The sequence below is a fragment of the Aspergillus novofumigatus genome (assembly GCF_002847465.1).
Source record: "Aspergillus novofumigatus IBT 16806 chromosome Unknown P174scaffold_8, whole genome shotgun sequence".
NCBI lineage: Eukaryota > Fungi > Ascomycota > Eurotiomycetes > Eurotiales > Aspergillaceae > Aspergillus > Aspergillus novofumigatus.
In genome coordinates this window covers 626505-651302 of record NW_020194281.1, presented here as the reverse complement: position 1 = coordinate 651302, position 24798 = coordinate 626505, and the positions used below count along the sequence as shown (strand labels likewise).

General features: G+C 42.2%; 7 protein-coding genes across 7 annotated transcripts; 2 read left to right on the top strand and 5 right to left on the bottom strand.

Annotated features, from left to right (window-relative positions):
- Window positions 1-10449: 10449 nt before the first annotated feature.
- On the bottom strand, window positions 10450-10684 carry P174DRAFT_377654 (uncharacterized protein; the record flags this gene model as incomplete). Its single annotated transcript, XM_024822768.1, has 2 exons — window positions 10450-10580; window positions 10627-10684. The coding sequence occupies 2 exons, from the start codon at window positions 10682-10684 to the stop codon at window positions 10450-10452; spliced, it is 189 nt and encodes a 62-aa protein (XP_024678737.1).
- A 465-nt stretch (window positions 10685-11149) lies between these two features.
- Window positions 11150-12251, bottom strand: P174DRAFT_395574 (uncharacterized protein; the record flags this gene model as incomplete). Its single annotated transcript, XM_024823691.1, has 2 exons — window positions 11150-11736; window positions 11871-12251. The coding sequence occupies 2 exons, from the start codon at window positions 12249-12251 to the stop codon at window positions 11236-11238; spliced, it is 882 nt and encodes a 293-aa protein (XP_024678736.1). The 3' UTR covers window positions 11150-11235.
- A 617-nt stretch (window positions 12252-12868) lies between these two features.
- Window positions 12869-13396, bottom strand: P174DRAFT_377344 (uncharacterized protein; the record flags this gene model as incomplete). The annotated part of the gene is made up of 2 exons (XM_024822744.1): window positions 12869-13136; window positions 13197-13396. The coding sequence occupies 2 exons, from the start codon at window positions 13394-13396 to the stop codon at window positions 12869-12871; spliced, it is 468 nt and encodes a 155-aa protein (XP_024678735.1).
- A 3711-nt stretch (window positions 13397-17107) lies between these two features.
- Window positions 17108-19125, bottom strand: P174DRAFT_445115 (cytochrome P450). The gene is made up of 4 exons (XM_024828258.1): window positions 18772-19125; window positions 18566-18724; window positions 18123-18533; window positions 17108-18066 (listed from the first exon to the last, which is right to left on the bottom strand). The coding sequence occupies exons 1-4, from the start codon at window positions 18844-18846 to the stop codon at window positions 17131-17133; spliced, it is 1581 nt and encodes a 526-aa protein (XP_024678734.1). The 5' UTR covers window positions 18847-19125; the 3' UTR covers window positions 17108-17130.
- On the top strand, window positions 19108-21795 carry P174DRAFT_463599 (putative acyl-CoA oxidase; the record flags this gene model as incomplete). The annotated part of the gene is made up of 9 exons (XM_024830287.1): window positions 19108-19151; window positions 19172-19524; window positions 19577-19775; window positions 19821-19964; window positions 20013-20162; window positions 20217-20733; window positions 20786-20840; window positions 20902-21458; window positions 21595-21795. The coding sequence occupies 9 exons, from the start codon at window positions 19108-19110 to the stop codon at window positions 21793-21795; spliced, it is 2220 nt and encodes a 739-aa protein (XP_024678733.1).
- Window positions 21796-22513: 718 nt separating this feature from the next.
- P174DRAFT_445112 (glycosyltransferase family 8 protein) lies at window positions 22514-23927 on the top strand. Its single transcript, XM_024828257.1, has 2 exons — window positions 22514-23123; window positions 23188-23927. The coding sequence occupies exons 1-2, from the start codon at window positions 22603-22605 to the stop codon at window positions 23678-23680; spliced, it is 1014 nt and encodes a 337-aa protein (XP_024678732.1). The 5' UTR covers window positions 22514-22602; the 3' UTR covers window positions 23681-23927.
- On the bottom strand, window positions 23813-24639 carry P174DRAFT_289677 (uncharacterized protein). The gene has a single exon (XM_024821589.1). The coding sequence runs from the start codon at window positions 24398-24400 to the stop codon at window positions 23945-23947; it is 456 nt and encodes a 151-aa protein (XP_024678731.1). The 5' UTR covers window positions 24401-24639; the 3' UTR covers window positions 23813-23944.
- Window positions 24640-24798: the final 159 nt, after the last annotated feature.

Below are 24798 nucleotides of genomic sequence, written 5' to 3'. Positions count from 1 at the left end.
TTCTTTATTACAGTCAGATGATACCCTATGAACAAGTATTATATGGACTCCATGAATAAGTATTATATAGACAGCCCCTTACCCTGACCTCTAAATCCGCAATTAAAATGGAAAGAACAAGATTATATTATTTAGTAAGGACTGTGAACCTGCATTCCAGCTATAGTGGCGGGAAACAACAGGGGCTAAGGGTATGCAATCTCAGAGGCAAAAGGTGAGCTGGGGGAGAGCTTGGACATCTCTGGTATGGACAGACTTTGATGAAGGTGCATCCTTTCCTGATGGGAAACCTAAGGTCTAATGTAAACATTGTGGTTGTCTTCTCCTCCACCCTTGTTATGGTAATGGTGTTACAACAATAATATAGCATATTAAAGCCTACTGCCCAGTGATTAAGAAAACACCTTCTTCCCAACAGAAGCTTAGCAGTCTCCTGAAAAACCAAGTAAGTATAATATCTAACTTAAGTTAGATTCCTATTACTAACTAACTAGCCTGCAATGTCTTATACGCCTGAGAACTTTAAGGATCAAATCCTTTGGTTTATTCTTGCGGCTCGCCTCCCATTTTGAACAGTTGAACACCCTTAATTTCGCAGATTACTTATAATGGCTGCTGGGGCACGTACTCTTAATTTACTAAATCAGCATTTAATTAAGAGCTGTTTACTTGAGCAGTTATCTAAAACTTAAGCTGAGACCCTGTCCTTAATCCCTCCCTAGTCTAAGATCTCTCTTATAGTTAATGTATGGACTAGTTCATCATAAAACTCCTTCCTTGCAATCACTGGGTACTTTCTTAGCTTAGATTGGAAGTATCATGAGGTACTTCTAGGGTTTAAGCCAATGAATATTCATCATACAGGTGATAACCTTGCACAGAAGGTAGTATTAGTGCTTAAATTAGTCTAGCTTCAGCATTGTGTTATAGCAGTTACAACAGATAATGCTACAAATAATTCAATAATGATGGATGCTATTACTTATAAGCTTTAAAAGGATCTTTAATCTCCTTAGATTATGGAGATACTCCAGGATTCAGCTATTACTGATGTTGTTAACTCACAGGTTCATATTCCCTATCTTGCCCATGTCCTGCAACTTACTGTGAAGGAACTCTTTACTTTCCTTAAGGTTGAAGCTACAAATGATGAGATTGAGATGGTCTGGGATGTAAGTGACTGATATATCCATTTAGAGGGATTTGCAGGTACACTTAAGAAGGTATATAAATCTAACTTAAGTTAGATTCTTTGCTAATAGTATCTCTTACTAGATTCAAAAATTCGCTCAGTTTATTAATGCAAGCCCTACCTAATGTGAAACCTTTTGCTGCCTACCTTCCAATCCTAGATCACTTGGACTTCAACAGGACTGCAAAACTCAATGGAACTCAATATATCTGATATTATGGTGAGCTATTAAGCTTCACTCTGCTCTAGCTGAGTTTTCAGAAAAGTAGGAGAAGGAAGACATTACATATCTTCTTCCTTCTCATGCAGAGTGGCGGTGGATTGAATACCTACTTTAGCTGACTCACCCTTTCTTTGCTTTTACTCTTGCCTTATCAGAGTTTAATGGACCTACAGTCCATAAGGCCTTCGACATCTATAACTCCTTATTTCAGCATTTAGAGGATGCTCAACGACGACTAGAATCAAAGCGCACAACTTGGAAGAGGGAACTACGGCATGCCTTATCTAAGGCTATTGATAAGCTGCGTCAGTATTATAGCAAGACATACTATGCACAAGGATATGTCTATGCTATTGCAACTATTCTAGCTCCTCAGTTTAAACTGAAAGTCTTTCAGGAAGATATATGGAGTGATGATGATGTTAACTGGCATGATAGGTATGCCAGTGCCCTTGAGGATATTTATGCTTACTATGCTGCAGTCTTTCTAGAGAAAGTAAAGACAAATTATACCTCTAACTGTCTTTCTGAACTGGATCAAGTCATTGCTATTACATGGAAGGGTAAAACATGTGTTCTAACCCAAACTGACAATGCCTTGAGTGAGATTGAGGATTATTTACAAGAAGGTACATTATATAATTCTAACTTAAGTTAGATTTACTAACTAATTATAGGTCTCATGCCCTCTGGTATGAATGTGCTTGAGTATTGGAAATAGTATGAGAATTATTTTCCTATTCTTGTAAGAATGGCATGAGACTTCTTAGCTGTGCCTATTAGTGGTGTGGGGGTTGAGTGTCTTTTCAATACATCTCAAGATGTCTGTCACTACTGTTGAAGTTGTCTTCTCCCAGGCACAATCCAAGCAATAATGATCCAGATGTGTGCTGAAAATTTCAAACTTTGATAAGAATTTACAGGCATTCAGGAGGATGATGAAGATGGAGGTACTATTAGAGATGAAGAAGATGATGCTAATCTAGTAGATGTGCCTGACTATATTAGTGAAGAGGAAGATATTAATGATATTGAGGAAGGTCAGGCATATCTACTGGATGATGTATAAGAAGATAATCTTCCTCCATTACCAACTCTACTTTGAACAACATCATGTCAGCCCCAGGTTCTGCGGTGACTAATTCATCGCTAGCATGAACATGGCAAATATCGGGCAATGCTTAATGGAAGACATTAAATTAGGATATTAAATTATTAATACAATATTTTTTCCTTATTAATACAATATTAATTTACTTATTAATTACTCTTATAATACTGAATCTAACCTTAGTTAGATTTCATCTATGCTAACTTGCAGAGCACTTACCATACATACCTATATAATTAAAACTGTATTACAATAACACGGGTTCTAGAGAGCCTATAATAAGAACCTAACCCAACCCAACCCAGCCCGTTTTTCAACCTAAAACCCAAATGGGTTCTCATTCTCAGAACCCAACCGGCCTGTGGGTTAGAAATTCTAAACCCGGACCCAGCCCAAGGTGGGTTTAGGCCAGGTTGGGTTGGGGTTTCCGGGTTGGGTTTAACCAGTCTACCCTTAATAGGATCTGGAAATATCTATTAAGATACCCAGAACTGGGCCTAGTATATAACTGCAAAGGAAATGAAAAGGATATTCTGATTCAGACTGGGGTAATGATTTAGATCAAAGAAAATCTACTTCAGGATATATATTTAGCCTAAGTGGTGATATAGGGATTAATAACCCTATAAGTTGGAACTCCTAGCTACAGAAAACTATAGCCTTAAGCAGCTATGAAGCTGAATACATGGCCCTAAAAGAGGCTATAAAGGAGGCTATATATCTGAATAGCATATTCCAATACCTAAATAATCACCTAGAACTAGGCTATAATGCTAGGACCCCTAGGATCCTAGTAGATAGTGACTCAGCTAAGAAACTTGCTGAAAATCCTGAATTTCATAAAAGATCTAAACATATTGAAATAATATATCATTTCAATAGACAGGCTATTCAAGAAGGAAAAGTGGAACTTATCTACATTCCTAGAAAATACCAGCTGGCTGATTTCCTCACTAAAAATGAGAATAATCTGCCACATAAAACATTTATGAAAATGGCCAGCCTGGGACCTAGTGAGGATATATAATAAGGTTTTATCCCCCAAGAGGGTTTTATCCTTATAGATCAGCCATATTAAAAGAAATTGCCATTCATTCTAGGCTGATATAACTAGCATATTTTCTCCTTATTAAAGGTTTTAATGCTAGATACTAGCATACTACTAAGATATAAAACTAGTGCCTTTTTTCCTTAAACTAAAAGGGTTTTTGCACTAGGATAACTAAATGCATAATCTAAACATTCCCATGCTTAGCTTAAGGGGGCGTGTTGGTGAGAACTATGGTATGGTTAAACCTTAATAAGAGGCAAATAGTGATCTCACTATGACAGCATAGTGATATCACCTAGCTACCCACTGCCTATAAATATGTCCTTAAGGTTACTCCTCACCTAGTTTTACAATTAATCAAGCAATCAAGAGAAATCAAGGAATTAAGACATTTAGCTAAGATATCCTTAGCTACTTCCTTCTACTATTCTTCCTTCTTACCTTGGCAAGCTATCTATTCCCCTTTGCTTTAGTGAACTCTACTAGCTAGTTATACACTACATACTACTTATCCATTCACATAACTACTATAAATAGCATATTATTAGATATAAGGTTATTATTAGATATAGGTCTTTAATTAATTCCCTTTTAGTTACTTCTATTTCATGAGATCTAAAGGCTAAATCTACCTTATCTAAAGCCTTAGTTTACCTTAACCTCACCTTACTAGATTACTTAGAGATAAAGAACTATTTCAACTAAATCCCATAAACTATTATTCAGAATATTATGCTATTAGGTTCTTTAAGTAAGTATAAACTATTTTACTAGAATGTAATAAATATAATATAGCTATAACTATCTAAATACTATCTTCTCTAAATATAAAGTTTCTAGCTTACTATTATAAAGGAGAACCAAGTTACCCTCTTCTAAAGCCTCTATATATAATAAATTTTAGTTATAAAAAGCCTCTACCCACCCTATTTCTTACTTATACTAGACTCTTACTATATCTTTAGTAGTATACTCATCCCTTCTTTTAATTTATCTTACTCTTATTATAATTAGATCTCTAGTATCTTAGACTTTATTATAAGGTAATATTTACTATATTAGGACTTCTAACTTAACTAGTAAAACTACCTCTTACCCTATGATTAACCTAAAGGGTGTTATTTCTATTATATCTCTTATGGTATTCTAATCTATCTAGAGAACTACTAGGAGGTGACTCTCCAGGGTTAATATATCTAATATAATTAAGGTTAACCAGGATGCTAGGGATGTATATATCCATATTCCCTTACTAAGCTTGTCTTCCTATACTATTAGATACTTATTTAAGGCGCTGCTGCCTACGCTAGAGGTTCTCTTCAGAAAAGAAGAGGCTATGGATAAGGATAAGGATAAAGTACCTAATAGTAGATTAACTTAGTAAAAAGTTAATTCATATCAGGAGGCTTAAGGGCCTAAGATTATACTTAATATAGATATCTCTAGGAATCTCTAGTGCTCTTTTTATAAGATATAATTTCAGATAGTAAGATCTAATAGCTCTATACTATACAGTGTCCATCTAGATAAATATTTAAATAAATTATTAAATACTAGGTCTGAAGAGTGTTATTCCTATTAGACCCCTCTTAGTATTTTAATCTGCCTAGAGAACCATAGGGATCTATTATACTTATTTATTTTTCCTTCTTACTAAACTTATATTCTATCTAGATACTAGTTCTCTGTCTGCTTCCTGCTTAAAACTAGATCTTCTATAGATACTATTTCCTTACCTTAAACCCACTCTAAGCTCACATCCACCTTAGATATGAGTTACCCTAATTAGCAACACCTTATATATATATAATGCCTGCTCTAGGTTTAATTAACACTACTAATATAGTTATATTATTAGTAATTAATTATATACCATAGTAGTAGTTAATGTAAAATATTTATATTATTTAGAATCTAATAGTTATAACTTTCTATGCTTTATTAAAAGTAAAATCCTTAGCAGTCACTAGGTGATTAGGACCTTTATTCTAGATATTAATCTTATCTACCTCTATAATATTAAAGCCTTCCCAACTCTAAGCCCCTGTAGGTGCTTAAAGTTACTCTAATATAGGATCTTCACCAGAGGTGATATATTCTTAAATACACCTATATAATTAAAGATAGGCTTACTTATGCATTTAGGTGCCGTCATGTAGCCACTATAAACTATTAATAATAGGAGGGTAGCTAAGCCTTTAAAACTTATTCTAATATTAGTCCTTTATTAATTATGGTAAGTAGTCATCAACATCTTTAGATTATTAGTAAATAGATTACTAATATATTAAAATATACTTACTATATAAAGAGGTTTATTCCTAAAGATCTCCTAAGATAGATATATTAGGTTCTAAGCTATAGTCCTAAACACTATTACCTAGCTAGTAATATAGCATGACAGGTTACCTAGAAACATAGTTAGGTTACTAAGGTTAGTAGTAAATTATATAGGAATTCTATAAGCAGATAAACCCATAGATCTCTAAGCAAAGGATAGGTATATAGATTACTAGAAGAGTAATATAGTTAGCTAAGGAGTCCTTTCTAAAATTACTATTTCCTAATAACTTAATAAAGTAGTCCTAGAACCTTGCTTAGATAAAAGTTAGGAATTACTATTAATTCAGATTAATATACCTACTAGAGGAATAGAATAGACTTTATTAACTAACCTTATCATACCTTAATCTACTAGTTCACAGTGCTTATTCTATATTAAAAGCAACCCCTAAAGGAAGCATCTAGTCAAATCTTTTAGATAAAGGCATAGTAAGTAGATATAATATAAGTTATTTTAACACCTCTATTAGCATATAAGATCTGTGGTAAGACACGCTGTGTATATAAAGTATTAAGATATTATTAAAGAACACTAACAGCTGTGTGATTTAAGATGCTAATATATATCTAGATAATATAGTAAGAGTATGCATTAATAGCAGTATAGACATCTATACCCTAAAACTGCAGCTTATAGTATCCATTAATTAACCAGAGGTAATTCAGCCTAGGGATAATATATTCACCATAATATTATTAAAGGTCATTTAGTTAGCAGGTAACTCTATTAGGATCTAGCTTTTATACTATAGCAAAGAGTTAATCACTACTAAAGTTAGTAATATAATATTACACTTATTATAATAATCATAGAAAATAAGATATACCAGGAAGCAAGATGCTGTTTATTTCTAAAATATATATATAGCAGGCTATAGCCTAACCCTTTAATACTTCTATTATCCAGCTCCTTCTATATAATAGCTAAAGTTGCCCAGTTAGCCTCCTCTTAGTTATATAGATTAATTCATCTCAGGAGGCCCATCTATTAATAAAGCTTAGTAAGGCCTCTAGTATTAATTTAATACCCCTCTTTCTCCAGAATCATTATAATATTCTTATCTAATAGGTAGTATTAGTAAAATAATACTATAATTCTAGCATAGATAACTAAATTATCTTCAAGCCTTAAATTTCTTTAGACACCCTATTATAGAAGCTAGTATTTAATAGTCTTCCTATTTATAGACACATCATGTTTATCCTATAAATAGGCAGATATGCAAGATAATATAATTTATTTTATAGCTATCTTAATAATCTTATTCTTATAAGGTTCTAAATTAATTATTTAGCAAACCATCTTTATCATGAAAACAAAGTTATAAACTAAAAATTTAATATAGATGTAGCTAGAAAGGGGGATATTATTAAGTAGCTACTTATAATATTAGCCTATAGTTAGCTATACCTAAATAGTACTAGTATAAGTAACTAATCTCTATAGAATCCACTCTATATGCAATTCTAGTCACAAAGTAGATAAAAGTAATAAAAGGATTTAGACTATTAAATATACTTTCCTATATTTAACTAAGACTTAGGGTATATCATGATTTGCATAGAAATATATAGAAGAGATATAATAATTATTAGTAGCTTAAAGAAATTATATAAGATAACTAATATCTTTTTATATAGTGCCTAAGTTACTACCTCTATTCCTCTATTTTTAACTCTTTATTCTTATCCTTAAATGCTATAGACATCTTTTTACCCTAGATAGCCTAAGTATAGGCATAATATTAATAGTATAAATAATGATGCCTATCCCTAATGTAGTAAGGCAAACCTAAATAAGTATTAGATATATAAACTTAATTTAGATATTAAAGTGATTAGCAGTCCACCAGTAATATTTACTTAGGAGGTTATAAAGCTAGATCTAGAGAGTCTACTTCTAGTATATAGAATACTACTAGACAGGACTAGTAGCCTTATAAGGGTATAGAAGAGGAATGCCTAGGAGGTTACTTCTACTTAACTAAATACTAGATATCCACCTCTTAGCTTGCGTGGCGGATAACTAACATAGAGTAAAAAAGAAAGAGAGAAGATAAAATAGTTATAGGAGGTTTTATTTAAAGTCTAGACAGGTATAATCTATGATAATTATAGTATTAAAAAATATAGGGATTAGAAACCTATTAGTAGTAAGTATAAGCTTAACCTAGTATTATTCTATATAATTATCTAATAAGCCTTAGCATTATTTAGTATAAGTATCCTACTAAATTAGACCTTTAAAACCATGCATGACTTCCTTAATAACCTTATTAATAAACACAGGGGATTTATAGAATAGTATATATAAGAAGCTAAGGAAGTGATTATTTTACCTATATTCTAGGTAAAATAAGGTCCTAAGCACCTTAGGCTAAGTATCTAGGATGGAATACTTAATAAGATCCTTCCTAGGTACTTTCACTAGGGTAAAGCCCCACAGGACTTAAAGAAAAAGATAGAGAAGCCTAATTAAAATAAACCTTTTAATGTATATATTTGTGTAGCAAACCATAAGCTAGCTACTAATATAGAAGAAGAGGACTTAGAGGAAGAGGAGGCACTAAAGAAGAAGAGAAAGGTAATTAAGAAGGAACCAGTTATTAAGAAGGAACTAGTTATTAAGAAGGAACTAGTTATTAAGAGGTGGCTAATAAAGAAAGGGTTAAAGGCTTATGCCTTAATATTAGAGTCCTCTAAGGTAAGAGAGAATATCTCTTAGTAGATAAGACTAATCTATTAAGCTTTAGTTAAAGTAGTAAGTTAGTAATCATCTCCCTAAGCTTTAACTAAAACTAAGAGTTAGTAATTATCTCCTCTAATAATAAGTAGTATACTACTAGAGATAGATAGTTAACTTTAGTAATAGCATTTATATTAGGACCTTATAGAGAACCTATAGTAGTAATCTAAGGAACTATAGTAATAGAATAAGGAGGTAGAGAGGGTATATATATAGGTAGAGGCTAAGGTAGTAGAGACTAATAGGCTACTTAGATAGTTAGTAACTTTAGATATACCTACTAACTAAATATAGAGGAAGCAAGCTATGGGTGAGTATATAGCATGAATATATCCCTATTATCTAAGCTACTATACTAAGCTTAACCTCCTAATATAGATATTATTATACTAAATTTAATATTTAAGTTATTTAGCTATCATGCATTTCCCTTTATCAGACTATTCTTTAAATAGTATATAGCTATATAGTGTTTCTTAGGGCTACTTATATAGTAGGTAGAATTCCTTACCATGGAGATCCTAATAACTATTAGTGCTAGGAGAGTTATATTAGTTTCTACTAAACTAAATATTAGGGCTGGGCAAGAGATAAGCCTTAGTATAGATTATATTATTATTAATTATAAGGCTAAAAGTATTAAGGATAGGGTCTTTTCTATAGTAAAGTATAGTATTTAACCTTATTAATATAATAGGCAAGGCCTACTAGGTGCTCAAGCTTACTAGAGCACTCATAGGTCTATGTTAGATACTAGTAAAGTTATATCTAGCTAGGACATCAGCTTAGTCATGTAATATATAGTACTTATATATGCCTTAGGCACTAATATAGTCATATCTAGCTAGGACACCAGCTCAGTCATATAATTAATATAGCTTTTAAAGGTAATAGTGAACCTTATAAATATAAGTACTATATTAAGTAGTATATCCTTTATATATATAGCTTTAATTAATTTACAGCTATAAATTAGTTATTTTTAATAGTTTATAGGCTCTAGATTATCTTAGTTCTATTACAGATGCATTCGTACAGTGAAAAGGGTCAGATTAGTGTATAATACTTAGGTAAATAGCTGCTGCATAGTCCTAACACAGGCATCCTCCCTATCTAGATTCCTTTGTTTTTCATAGATATATAGTGTTACCACACCTTAACAATATATTCAGGTATAATAAGGTTAAGGAACCATCACTAGCAAGGTACCCCCATATAAATCCACTACTGAACGCGCCAGGTCATACTAAATATTAAAAAAAATCCATTATCTGGAGGTCCCAGGTTCATTTCCAGCTGTCGCTGTTAGAGAAAATCTTTTTCTATACTAAGACCTGACATCTAGATACATCAGTTACCATACAAAAAAGTATGGATATCTATGTACCCCTAAGGGTATCATATTAATATATTATTTCACCACAGGCATGGAATGCCTCTGGTCATAATAAGGGTTCTATTTAATCATCCACCATGTACCTAGATATCTACCAGGCTTACCTGACTGAGCCACCCGGCATTTAGTTAAGATTGAAGCTTTTTAGTTGAATATCTGCTTACCTCCGCGAGAAGTTTTGATTTTGCTATACTAGGGATAGTGCAGTGCGTGCGACCGTACTAAGGGTGGTTATGGTGAGATGTAATCATTGTAAAAAAACCAAAAGTTCCTTTTGTACAAATAGTCCGCCGTAAATAGTTTATCCCGGCAGTTAAGGCGGATATTGGTTATTCTAACTAAGCTAATGTTTAACCATCCTTCTGTCCTGATATTGTCCTCCAAGGCTTAAGCACAGTAGAAATTGACATAGCAGTCTGGCTTGCCGTCCACAAGATCACACTGATCAATCATAGGGAAGAAATCATTGCTGGGACAATCGGCTTCACACCTCTTGGCACTGCCACAGGGTTCATCGTCTAGTAATGTTAACCACGAGCTAGGAAGGCAAAAGGAAAGAATTACATTGAGCGAAAGCAACCGCCGCCAGCGCAAAAATCGTGAGAAGGGGACTGAATTGCATCTTGATCTGTAAGGTCAGTTTACTGATGTTAGGGAGGGGAGCGCCGACTTACATTGGGGATAGTAGACTTGAACCTATACTCAGTGATGAAGAATGAACAGCTCTGGCTGGCAATCCAGCGGAATTTATACTTTTGTCTCGAGGCCAATATCATTCGCGGACACGGCTGGGTTTCAATGCCTTGCATCATGCACGTTCCCCAGAGCACCCCTTGCTTAGGTTGTGTAACCAGCAGCACAGCAATCACTGGCTGCTTGTTCTCTGGAAGGCAGTCGGATCAAGGAGAGAGATTGTAGTCTAGTTTCCACAACCACTCCTAGTGCAGGAATTTCTTCTTGTGCTTGTGGCGTTGCCTTGTGCATATGATCGGCTTGTCTTGAACGCCACCGTCACATAGATACCCCTGCCAATGGCGATGAAATCTTCTACTTAACTGAGTCATGAGAAACTAGTACAATTTCATTTCCGCATTGGAGATCATACCATCTGGCCACCACTTGATATTTACATTGGTTAGAGATGCACCCAGGGGGATTGTGTTAGTCCGCGGATCAGAGTGTAAAATACCAACCAACTGCAGCCACGACCACCAACAATCCCATCTTGAAGCTCGAGAAGCTATTCTTGTTTGCTCCCGAGAGAGATACTGTACTGGTTGGTACTGGAACCGGAACAAAAGTCCTGGTTGGGGTGAAACTTGACACCGTGGGAAAATCTGTCGTCGTCCTGCGAGACGACGTTGAGGTCGAGGTCGAGGTCAAGGTTGAGGCTGATGAATCCGTCTCAGTGGTCTCCGATGCGGAATCCGTATCCATTGATCGCGTTCGAGTGCTGCTCTCGGATTCTGTCGTGGAATAACCTGTCGTGGACTCCGTCTCAGAATAGGATGTCCTTGTGTGCGCCTCCGTGTGAGTCGTGTATTCTGAGGTAGTAGACACTTTACGCTCCGTAGACGTGGACGAAGTCGTTGAATCGTGATCTTCAGAACCACCACCGCTCCCAACATCGTCGTCATCGTCATAGCTCCCACTGCATGTATGGCCCCATTTACACTGTCCATGTCAGCACGACGTCTGGCATCAAGGAATCAGTCAGACCTACACATCCACCCGCAGTACACTTGTAGCCATACTCGCACTACACCAGTTAGCACCATCCACAGCAACCACGAGAGAAAAGAACGCACATAGAACCCATCACCACAACACTCCGACAACATCGGCACACATCTCGTATCGCATTCCTTCTCAGTATACAGTTCACAGCAATATGTCGGTCCCTTGGATGGCTTCACATCGTTGTAGCAAAGCTGAGCGGCCGGACAGCAGGATCCATCCGAGCAGCAGGTAAAGTCGCAGCACTGGCCGGCGTCGCACAGATGTGCACCTGGTAGGCACTCGTAGTACCGCGGGAGGAGATTGTTGTCGTATGCTACCGAGGTGGATGCATTATTTGATGGCGCGAAGCGGCCATTTTGAAAAGGCTTGAGAGTATCGCGCTTGAGGCTGGATGCTGTTGTGGTAAGGGAGATGGCCGAGGCCAGCAGGAGGAAGGAGAAGCGCGTCATGTCTGTTGGCTGTAGATCACTAAGTGGGAAGTTGGGGTAGAGATGAGCTTATATGTGTCTCGCGCTGTTGGGGTATGGGTGGAGAGTGACTGACACTCGTATTCGGAGTGATTTATGATATTTAAGAAAATCTAATATCTTGGCCAAATGAATTAAGGAGGCTTCATTGGCTATTGATGGTGATCTCTTCCCGAACCGAGTCAGGTCGGGATATACCTCGTATTTACTAACGAATCCCACTGACACAATTACTACCAGGATATCACAAGACCGCCGTTTGCGCTTTGACTTTCGGCTGTGAGGTATTCGCAAGGCTATTGAGCCAGATTCGGAGAGACATATCTAGGCAGTTTGGAGACGAAGCTTTTATTAGGATTTGAAGAGTACATATCCTGAAGTCTTGGACCTTTGAAGGGTGAAGACGCTGAATATAAGGTGCTAACTTTGGAGTGCGAATAATTTCAAGGGAATAAGGATTTGGAAAAGGAATATTACTATATTACTTCTATCCCCGAAAACAATGGACGTACATGAACAGGAAAAGCGTCCCTGAGAATGAAAACAAATCCCACATTAGCAACGTGACGCGCATCTCACAGTACTCCCATGCGCAGGCCTTACGCAACCTCCATCTGAAGCACCCCATCAAAAGAACAGCTAATCTCAACCCCTGGCTCCGGATCATTCACACAAATCCACTTGGTTCCAGGCGCGGCGCCATTCGCATTCGAACTCAGCAAGACATGGCCGTCTTCAGCAATTGATCCACTGACCCTCTGAAGCTCCAGCGTGAACCAATTGAAGTCAGGAGCGCCATTGGGGAACTTGATGTAGTATTCGCCATTATTGCAGCGGGCATTTGTCTTAGGGAGGCTGCCATAGGTCCTAAACGACAGAAAAAGTGAAGGTTAGTCTAGTATCCTCGACAAGGCGCTGTGGAGTTACCAGATTAGGTTGCACTCGGTTGGTGTGTCCTCTGGGTAGTTTGGATCGGTAACGACAAAGTGCATGAATGCACCGGGGGACTGGGGAGTAGCTCTGGCCCAGAAATCACTGATTTGGATGTAGCTGTCGCGCTTGATGTTGGTGGGAACGGCGAGCGCTGAGCTGGCAGCCACGAGGATTGAGGCGGTGGTGAGCTTCATCGTGCAGATGCTATTGAACTTGGATTTGAGAGGAAGAGGAATTGATGATGGGAAGATGATAGGAATCAGGAGTCAATGTTGGGAAGGAGGCGATATTTATATGTTGTACCCATCATTGCGGTTTGTACATGTCGTATTAACCAGCAGGTATTCATAGTCACCTAAGACATTATAACCCAGTCAAGCTCCGAGAGTCTATAATTATCTGTTTGGCGCGCCGTATATGACGGATCCTGTGGCTGAGAAACCATGGATGGCAGGATTTCGACAAGCTTGACGTATCTTAGTGGCTCCTACTTCTCCGAGTGAGACACTGAATCAGGCGCACAAGCTGCTCCCCAACTGTATGGTGCTTACATGACTCTATGTTGTGATCACCGGTTGTGGCTGATGCTTCTTTAGGCCCCCCAAGCTCCACCCCCTCAGCGCTGACAGGCTTTAGCTTGAGATCTGTAGATCATTGCTTTGAGTTGAGTGTCCAAGTTAAAGCTCAGATTTCGAGGCTTATTCAGCCTTTATGACACCCAATCTAGTTACTATTAGTGGGGTTGTCTTAATTTAGATACCATGGTGAGCTGGGTCTGGATCTGTGAATCAGTGCTAGTACCAGTATAGTTATCCTTTAGTAATCTTTTTAATGGATTAATGGGCAAGTACTGTCAATCTCACAAATCTCACAAAGTTGCTCAAATAACTGGATTCTCCGTATAGTCCATGGACACTACATGATATATATTGCATTAGAACTCACAAAGCTATAATAAACTACTTCATGATATTAGCGTGATTGTGAGCAATGGACAATATAAACAAAATTGTCCAGATCATAAATCACAGCAGAAAATATGCCCATGGATGGTCTATTGCCAAGTGCCTTCTGCCTTTGATTACGCCGCTTGTGACATGTATGACAAGAATATCAACCTGTATGCGCAGATCAGCTTCCCGATAATCAGCCGTCACCGGCCTAGCTAGGGAAGCGCATTCAGGACGCGAGGCACGCCCTGACTACCAGCAGACATTCACACAGAGCAAGGAAACTTTGCTGCCTCGTGCGTTAATCTCCATTAAGGCAGAAAATAGCAAGGCTAAGTTGACAGGAAGCTCAACCGGAGAAGGTCTGGGAAATAAGAATAGGACTGGACAGGGATGAGGTAGTCATGAGGACGTCAAGAATGGGCTTCAAAGTCTGGCTTATACAAGGTCTGGAATCCATCTAGAAACGTAGCCATGACTATAAATTAAGTTGGGGCTCCGAGTTTTACTGCCAATCAAGTGCATCCTTTTCTAATCTGTTTCAAATAGGGCTGCAAGAAAAGCTGCCGGTTAAATGGTTAAATCATTGAAATTGATAATGGAACCAGAGGCAGAGGGTACGGAGGCTATATTCCAAGCTTCAGATTGGAGGTAGGCTTTAGGATTGGTGCAACCATAACCCCTTGATATTACCAGAAGAGGCACATCGAGTCAAGGTAGTTCATGGCGTATACATACCTAAAGAGCCTACAGAGAAAGCCTTGTGGGACCACTGCCGAAGAAGCCTTGTGGTAACTATGATAAAGAAGTAAACGGGATTAGTCAAGACGTCTTCCGCCTACCGTAGCTATGACTGTAAACTGTTCCCCGGCTGCTCTGAACACATACAGCTGGCTAGGGCAACCTTTGGAGTCGAGACAAGAATCAGAGACTACTTGGCAAGTTCAGGCAGGTACCACGAAGTCTGGCATCTGTGCAGAAAACCACCTGTAATGAAAGACTAATAGTGCTCTTATATCCGTGACTTTCAGAACATCTAGTACTTACTGTAGTCGATGCTCATTGTGCAAATGCACCAAGCATGGCAGTAAGTGAGACAAATTGGGTAACTTTGACCATTCTGGTTCCTTAGCTGGCGAAGATAGGCAATCTGTTTGAGAAGAAAAGATGAAGCAGTTTTGCAAAATACTACAATCCAGGTAGTTGATATGGAGGAGGGGAAAGTGCAGATTTATAGGTTTCTAGGAAGGTAGAGGCGGGATTTCTTTGCAAAAACGCCGTGATACAGGTCTATTTGTACATTGCTGAACGCTTCTACTTCTGCGAGTTGGTTCGCTCATCACCGATAAATCTAATCGCAAATTCCCCTGCAGCAAAACCGGTTCCCATCCGAGGATGCATTTGAACGATTGGGGGTACTGACTCGTTGCCTGGACCTGGTGGGCCAAACATGCAGCATGCAAACCAAGACTAGTTTGTCAGATATGTCACTAGTGCACATGACTCCATAAATGTACTCGTAGAATTCCCAGTGCTGCCCTGCCAATCGAAGGTAACACTGGTTCAGGTTGCGCACAAAGTGCCAGATGGGCTTGCGGAGCAGTAGAGGATGGCTGGCTGCGACCTCTTGAGACTTTCAGCAACGCCACAGCTCTAGTGCAAGATTATGGCTGGATCTATTATCAAAAACACTGCCTAGTACTCTGACCCCACTTAGAACCTTCACGCCTCTAATAATGCAGCTAGCCTGGCCTGTCAGTTGTCACATAACCATAAGTCAATAGACCATTCAATTGAAGGGCTAGTAGCCGCTAGTATCAAGCTATCAGCTGTGGCTCAGGGTGATCCAATATAGGAGGAATTACTTGGATAAGCTGCAGGTGCAGGAACCATCCAGTTAATTATGTATTAAACCAGCTTAGGTAGTAATACATAATTTGGGCCGCGTTGTGGCATGTTGTTTCCACGTCTAGTTAGGCTTTCCCAAAGTACATGAGATTGCTGTCTGTAACCTGTTTTTAATCCTCTAATGATACTACTATGGTGGCTCTTGAATCTCTGAGCTCGAGTAGATCAAGTACTATTCTAAGACAGTGTTCCATTAGCTTCTTCAGCGCGCCATTTCAGGTGAATCACATAGTCGCGCATAGTTTACTAATGTCCAATGCGCCGAGAACTGTTTCGATGGGCTTGTGGAGAGCTGCATTCTGGACTCCTTAAGCAAGCAACTGTGGTGACTGCTTTTGCTGTGGCAGTGTATCCGAGCTTGACGTATATGGCAACAGTAGCCTCGTCAAACATTTTTCGCTTCCTCTCATTTATCCGGGACAATCGTAAATACAGACAAGGGGCGCACTAAATATCCTCGGAGATACCCGCGTTGCCCTTGGGCTGTAAACAGAACATGGTCCCACTGCTCGATTCAGGGATACGAGGAACCACATGGATTACTGGGGGCTTGGGAACGCCAATGCACTAGCGCTGATAATATTCTATAATCGGTTTCCGCTTCATCCGTACATCTTTTTGGAACCAGAAGACTGTGCTTCAGCACCTGAAATGGAACATGCGTTAGACCAGATCCATCAAGAGCTGAATTTGATACTTACTGCAGCGGTGCTATGGGGTCCGAGCTAGCTTTCTTCTTGTCCTATTAGCCATGGACATTGTTAATGACCATGTTCAGCTCTGCAAACCACGAGTAAATCTGGCACAGACACTCTGTTGGCTCGTTTTCGCAGTATAAACGCCCCGAGGCACGTCATGGTAAATCTTGTTCCATCAATGAGCAGAGAGTAGGATAGAGATCCGCCAGTGACTACAGACTGCCACTCAGCAGCGGGACCGGAAGGAATGATATTATATCAAAAAGGGTGTTGTTTCAAAAGCAGCCATCTGTTTTGAAATGCGCTGTGCAGCGTAGTACTAGAACAATAACTTAGTACAAGTCATTAACCCATCTATGGTTGTGTCCGCATCTAAGCTACTCGCTTCTTAAACTGAACCATTGGCCCATCCCTAACGCTGATATACTTGTCCTTGACGTGGAAGATGTTTGGGTTCCTCTTTCCCCATCCTTGCGCCTTGCTGCCGGCACCAGTCACGTCGCCTGGTAGTAACCGCGCGTCATACTGCCACAATGTGCTTGCAATGGTCATGTAAAGTTCCAAAAGCGCAAAATTCTTCCCAGCACACCCGGTCGTGCCAGCAGCAAACGGGAAGCAACTAGATCGAGCCTTGGCCACATCTTCGGCAGTAACTCCAGCCTCCTCATCCACGATCCATCGTTCGGGCCGATAGACGTTAGGGTCTGGGAAGTACTCCTCATTGCGGTAGAAGCTCCAAGACGCCACTCCAACAGTTGTTGCTTCGGGAATATAGTCCCCAGCAACTATGATGCCTCCAGGGAGCACAATTCGAGGCATCTCAGATGGCCCGGGAGGCATAATCCGCATTGCCTCATCCACACAAGCCCGAAGGTATTGGCAGGACGTCAGTTGCGGGCCGGCTCTGATCTCCTCGATGGAGGTAAAGGTAGCTCGTATCTCATTAACAAGCTTCCGATAAGCACGAGGTGTCCGCACAATATAGAAAAAGAATCCAGCCATGATCACGGAAGTAGTATCGGAGCCCGCGATTGTCAGCATTAGCGCCTCGGCTTCCAGCGCTTCTGTAGTGTACCCCACACGACCGGTTGCTGGGTCTTTCGCATGTATCAGATAGTGAAGCATGTCTCCTCGGCCTTCCTGTCCCGTCGATGGGGTTGCTTTCTCGGTCTTGAGACGTTGCGCTAGCGACTGCTTCACAAAGTCATAGAGAAATTGAATGTGCGGAGGAGTCAGGGCTCCAAACACCCAATCGAGGCCTCTTGGCTTTAACCAGACGATAAGATCCAGCCATGGAGAATGACCAAGCTTCAGGGTAGTCAGTTATAGTTCGAGCTTGTGTGCATATAGGCTGGGAAGCGTACCGGGTAAAGGACGTCCAGAAACGAGCCAATCGCATGAGGAATCTTACGATAGTCATTCTCACCAGGTTCCTTGGTGTCGACAGACTGCCCAAAGCAGAGGTCACAGAGCACATCCAAGACCAGATAATCGCATGCTTCGGACATTCTCCGTGGAGTTGACCAATTCGTACCGTCCCCGTCAATGAGCAGCTCACACCAGCGTGTCACATGCTTAACCAGGAAGGGCTCCATTGAACGAAGGGACTTCTCCGAGAAGACAGTATTTAGAACCCGCCTTTTCTGAGCATGGAGGGTTGGGTCGGTCCCGGTGATGGTGCTCGTGTCATGTTTGTTCCGCGTCAACATATCGTAGAACTTGGCGCGCTTGACGTTGGCTTTGTGGTTGAAGATATCTCGATGGGCCTGGGGGTTCTAAAGAGGAGGCCGTCGGGGCGAAATCGAACCACATCCCCATAGATCTCATGATTGCGAGCAATCCACATATGTCGGTCTCCGGTTAGAGACCAGTAGAAATCTGGAAAGGCAGAGACTCTGGCGAGGAACGGGCCAGGATACTTTGCCAAAGGGCTAAAGTACAAGTTGTAGATGGCTGAGCCGAGGAGCTAGAAAGCATTAGATTTCATCTACCTGATTGGGAGACAGTACTGACGTAACAGATTGCGAAACTGATGATAACGGCAGTCCAATGGGCCACCATCATACCAAGTACTGCAGCCACGAACATGTTGACTGTGGTTGATGAGCGATGATCACTGCTGACTTGTTCTGGGCGAACAGTCCTTTATGATAGGCACGATCTTGGGCTCTCGAACTGAACACTACATTAGTGTACGGTAAAAGCTGAGCCCGACTATGTGTCAGGTTCGTGCCCTACATGCACCCATACCCTATCGCATAGAGCTGAATTTCAGCTCTTCGTTAATCTTCGCTTCATATTATGGTCCCCAATGCGGCGAAGTCCGTACGACCTCCGCCAGCCACAAAGATGTTTGCGGCGGGTCTGGCGTCGTGCATGGAAAACCAATCGGCGTCCACAACCTGGTCTTCAGTATTTTGCAACAGCTGGGAGTGATTCTATTATCGAGGAGGAAGACATTTGCGCAACCGCTGCTCAAATATAAATACCGCTGCTTGCAGGGAGGGAACTGTCGGATCGCACACTCATCAATCTCTACAGCGTGCAGACCAGATCACAATATGCTGCCCCCAGAACCAAAAGCATCCGATGCGGGCCAACCGGATCAGCCGGACCAGTCCCTTTATGACTGGGTGTGGCAGTCACCCTCGCCTACTCTTGAGCTGGCTCAATCGCCTTTGTTCAGATTACCAACACGTTTCCTGACCCTGGAAGAGCGCACCAGGCTCACATACGAAAGGGCGAAGAATATTTGCGATGTATACGGTACGGCCCTAATCTCTCTTCACCACACCTAATCCCAGCTAAGCAAGACTAGGCTTGACGGCAGAAGACATCTTAACTCTCAGTCCGAAGTTTTGGAAGCTACAGACGGACCCAATCGCCGCAGTTGACGGTGGAGCTTTGACTCTGATCAGTATTCAGTATAATCTGTTCGTGGGCACTGTGGCCCCATTCGCAGCTAGCCGACCGGACCTTCAGTGGATCCTCCAGCGAGCGCTGAGCTTTGATATTTCGTTAGTACCGCCCTCAGGGAACCTGCCCACTCACTAGCTAGTCAGGGCTGACTCGAAGGAACGCCTCAGAGCGCAGTTTATGCTCACCGAGGTCGGCCATGGGTTAGACGCGCGAAACTTAGAAACTACCGCGACACTCCTGCCAGACGGTGGCTTCGAGCTTCACAGCCCTTCCTGGGCCGCTGCAAAGTTAGTAATTCATACCCTGTCCAATACAACGCTAACTTGAAAACACAGGTGTATGCCACCAACGACACCACGAAGCGGGCTTCCAGTTGTTGCCGTTGTCATCGCCCGACTGATCGTGGACGGCGAGAACTATGGGGTCCGGCCATTCCTAGTTCCCTTGGGAGACGGCCGCGAGATGTGCAAAGGTGTAGTTGCGAAGTGAGTCTCTGATCTCTTCCCTCCAGCACAATGATACTGACTGGTTGAACGAAGGGCCCTACCTCCACGCGCTGGTGCTCATCCTATCGACCACGCGCTCACCCTCTTCGACCGGGTTGTGCTGCCCAACTCTGCTCTCCTGGGGAGCCTTGAAAAACCACGCAACGAACGGGATCACTTCTTCTCCACGATCCACCGCGTCTCAGCCGGGACGCTATTCCTCTCTGGTGCTTCCATCCCTGCTCTCAAACTCGCAGTATATAATGCCGCCCAATTCAGTCTGCGACGAAGGGTGGCGGGCCACGACGGAAATCCAATGGCTGTCATAAAGTTCCGCACCCAACACCTCCCCATCCTCCACGCAATCGCGCAGTACCATGTGCTCCAGGCATTCCTTGTTCAAGCTGCGACCATTTTCCGGAATAAAAAGGTCGATCCCCGCGTGCGCCACGCTATCGCGACTGTCTTCAAGGCTGTTGCGTTGCAGCACTTTCAGAAGAGCATCAAAGCCTTGAATGATGGGTGTGGCTGGCATGGGTATTACGAACATAATCAAATCCTTCAAAGCGAGGTAAAAAAGAACCGAACCCCTATCCAGGCGGAATGCTGACAATTTACCATAGCTGGAATTCCGAGCAGTAGGAACTGCAGAAGGCGACATCAGGGTCCTTGCCATTCGTACGTCTCCTGCTGTTTTTAGGTGTTGAGATTTTATGCTAATTATGATAACCACATGTAGGACTCGCAAGCGAGCTTTTGATCGGCCGCTACCAGCTGCCATCTCCCAGAGACGCCGACAGCCCCGTTGCTCGGCACGAAGCCGCACTGTTGACGGAGGCGAAGCATCGCCTGATAGAATTTGGTGGCATGCATCGAAGCGAAGACTTTAACCGCAATATACTCCCGCTGTCGCTTCCACTGATCCAGGCCATCGGTCACCGCATGGCGCTGGAAGCAGCAAAGGAGGCAAACATTGACTCCAAGCTCTGCGCCCTCTACGAAGGCGGTGTTATCCTGGAAGACTCTGCATGGTACACGGAGCAGGGAGGCATCAGCCGGAGAGCCCAGAGGGAGATGGAAGCACAAGCTGCGGATGCATTACTCCCAGAGTTAGAAAGGCTCGTGTATGAGACAGGAGCTGCGCCATACAGCAGTGCGCCCATGACTTCCGAGCGGCTGTGGGACACGTTTGTGTCTGAGCTCGAGACTTTTTCTGGGGAGGCATCCCTTGACATTGGTGCTTCTCCTGATCGGACGACAAACCTATATAATGAAGTGGACAGATGCCGAGAGAAGGTTGAGCTATGTGGAATGGAGTCCCCTGTTGTACCTCAGCAGAACATCTAGCGTTTAGATTGAGCTTTAATTTCAGTATATTTTGAAACTCTCGTATAGGCAATGTGGATGCTCCATAGAAATAAATGACGTGAAGACCCTGCCTTCAGCTGCGACAGGACTTAGGCAGATGAAGCAAAAGACTGAAAAACAAAAATATTTTGGATTTGAAAGTTCAGACGATCTAGTCCTTCGCTCATGGAACTCTGGAGTCTGGAAGGTCGAAGGGATCTATAGGATCAAACATGCAGAGAGTCTCCGAAAGTCCGCCAATTTTGGTCCTCTCGATTGTCACTAACAGATGCGGGCCACGTGTATATGCATCGAAGGCTGCCGGGACAAATATCCATCCATAAAAAGACTCGGCTTCAATTGCTAGCAGAAAGGCGTCGGCCGGGAGTAAATGAGGCTGGCTGAGCCTTGGCAAGCAAAAACTACGGACGCGGAAATTCCGAATTCCGTGACATTTGCTGCTCATTATATCTTGTCCCCTAAAAATTTGTCGAGCCACAAAAATGAGCACTCTGAACATTACAATATACTACAGAAACACTTGAGCAAGAGTCAGCAACAGTGCGGCAACGTAGCCTCCAATAATCTGCTTACTTTCTCGCAATCAACTCCACGCCGCTAGAAGGAGAACGTTGGCCTCAGGTGTCCAAGATAATTGATATATTGGACAATGGGGAGACCCTGCAGTATTCAGGAGTAGTCAAGAATCCCGTCGTGCTCGGCATTTGTCGGCAGTTGTATCTAAGAATGCATGCCTTTTTCTCTTTGTTTTCTACTATATTTAAGCTTTTACACATTCCTTCCCTATGAGCCTCTAATAGTACAGAAAGAATGTCAAAACCTTCAGCAGTAACGTCCTTAGCTAGAAAAATTCCTAATTCTGAGTCATACTAATCATAGATTCGCAACCAAGTCCTAGAATGGTGTTATCAATCAGCTCGGACCCGAACCCCTCCTCGGGTTGTTCCGCTCCGACTCCCCGCCAGCTTATGCGATCGATAAATCATTATCGCCACTCCGGATCTTGTGCCTCAGTTACCCTTACGTTCTGCCTCTGCAGAGTGCAGACATTGTTACACCATGCGCTTCAGCAATGGTGCCAGTCGCACCATTGCCGCAACAAAAGGTACGCCCAAGGGAGCCGTGCTCCGAAAAGCTAACCGGCTCATTCCGCACAGTATGGGCCACCCTGATCACAAACACAAACTACCTCCCGGGCCTCTTCACCCTCGAGTATTCGCTACGAAAAGCTGGGTCGAAGTACCCGCTCGTCGTTCTCTACACGGACTCATTCCCCGTTGAAGGACATGCCGCCGTCAACGCCCGTGGGCTTCCGAAGCAGCGCGTCCCGCATCTCCTGCCGACCCTCCCGAAAGAATATACCAATGACCCTCGATTTCATGATACGTGGACGAAGCTTACGGCGTTCTCGCTGGTGGAATATGAACGCGTGGTGTTACTGGATAGCGACATGCTGGTCACGCAAAACATGGATGAATTGATGGATATGGAGCTGGATGCGCCGGACTTAGAGGGGAGGGGGAACCGGGTGTTTGCGGCTAGTCATGCCTGTGTCTGCAATCCGTTGAAGAAACCCCATTATCCGAAGGATTGGTATGTCTATTTGTCTCGAGAGGTCCAATGAATGATTGAACACGGTTAACGAAAACACGTGCAGGATTCCTGCCAACTGCGCGTTTACATCACAGCATGCCACTCCCGACATGGCCCAGATAATGGGAGCCCCATCAGACCGTGGACTCGGACTCTGCAACTCGGGCCTCCTCGTCATCAATCCGTCGAAAGGAGTCTACGATAGGATTATCGAGCAGCTCAACTCCCCCGCGACACTGAACTACACCTTCCCTGACCAAGACCTTCTCTCCGATGTCTTCCGCGGCCGCTGGGTCGGCATACCGTACATATATAATGCGCTCAAGACACTACGGCGCAAGGGCGTCCATGACACTATCTGGCGGGATGATAAGGTCAAAAATATTCACTATATTCTCAGTCCGAAGCCGTGGGGTGAGATCGACAGCGCCGCGGAGGGCCAGCGGATGGAGAAACGGCGGACGGCTAGTCTGGACCCTACGCATGAGTGGTGGTGGCGGGTCACGGAGGAAAGACGCGAGGACGAGAAGAAGAGGGGCGTGGCTGATATGTTCTAGCGCTGAGATACCCTTTGTTTCGATACGATAGAGTAATTATAGAGATATTTACATTCTGCGTTGTCTAGGCGCCATTTGTCCTGTCTTTGCAAGTCAGCAATGTGGCTTATCTAACTCAAAAGAAAGATTGCTCCGATTTGCCTCGGTCTTGACTGTCAAGGAGGATATCTGCTCTCTGATGTGGTGGGATTTTCTGCGTCCAAAGTTCGTCCACGATGCTCCGTTCCCAAAGGCGCGATCCCACCCGACATCAACACCTAGAGGTTAATGAGATGCTTCTTGGTGTATTGATGTTCTTTCCACTTCTGCACGAAGCAGTAAACCTTGGCAATCATAAATCAGACCCGTTTGGACACAGCAACATTGTAGTTCTCGGTTGCCGCCATTCTGGCCTTGAATCACTGCGTCACTTGCGTGAGCCGTACCAAAGTTCAATTTGGCTCGGGAAGTAAGTGTAATCCGAGAAAGACTGGGGTACGTCCCCTCACTAGGAAGAGGCCGTGGAGACTTTCCGCCCGACGCTTTCGATTCATCCTTGAAATCGCTAAGTTCAAGGTCCCTCAGACGGTTCTGAACGTCCTGAAGAATTGGCTGAACGAAGGGGTGCAGATCGCATCCATGCAGCGAAAGTACATGACGTACCTCATCAGTCGTGGTAAAAAAGAGGATGATATCTCCGTCAGGGTCGAGCTCGTAATAACCTTTCGTCATACTCGTCATACTGTGAGTGTCAAACGCTAATCTGTGTTTATGTTTGATGATTAGCGTCTGAGCTTGGAGACAATTGAGGATGTGAACCTGTAAGGTAGCTTTCAACAGACCTACAATAGTCCTGGCCTAGTAGCCAATGTCTATGGACTTGGAAAAGGCTGATCCCAAAGGATCGCCTGCTTTTATGATGACTTGAGGATGGAAAAGGACGAATATGCTGGTAAGAAAGAAAGAAGGTTGGATTGGAGAGAAAGATGAAGGTGAGTGAAAGGTGACCAGACAGGGCTGTCAACAACATTCACTATTCACTCACTCCAAGGTCAAGAAGTGTTTTGTCGAGAGCCCACAGAGATTTATCAACGCCTCCCTCCTTTTACTTCCTTACAAGATATTTAGTTGTCTTTCTT

What these genes read in the sequence shown, in the direction of transcription:
- P174DRAFT_445115 (XM_024828258.1), bottom strand. Translation starts at nt 18,846, where the DNA reads ATGTTCGTGGCTGCAGTACTTGGTATGATGGTGGCCCATTGGACTGCC. An exon ending in TCAGTTTCGCAATCTGTTAC is followed by an intron (nt 18,725 to 18,771) that starts GTCAGTACTGTC and finishes AATGCTTTCTAG; the next exon opens with CTCCTCGGCTCAGCCATCTA. An exon ending in TTCTGGACGTCCTTTACCCG is followed by an intron (nt 18,067 to 18,122) that starts GTACGCTTCCCA and finishes ACTACCCTGAAG; the next exon opens with CTTGGTCATTCTCCATGGCT.
- P174DRAFT_445112 (XM_024828257.1), top strand. Translation starts at nt 22,603, where the DNA reads ATGGTGCCAGTCGCACCATTGCCGCAACAAAAGGTACGCCCAAGGGAG. An exon ending in CCCCATTATCCGAAGGATTG is followed by an intron (nt 23,124 to 23,187) that starts GTATGTCTATTT and finishes AAACACGTGCAG; the next exon opens with GATTCCTGCCAACTGCGCGT.
- P174DRAFT_289677 (XM_024821589.1), bottom strand. Translation starts at nt 24,400, where the DNA reads ATGACGAGTATGACGAAAGGTTATTACGAGCTCGACCCTGACGGAGAT.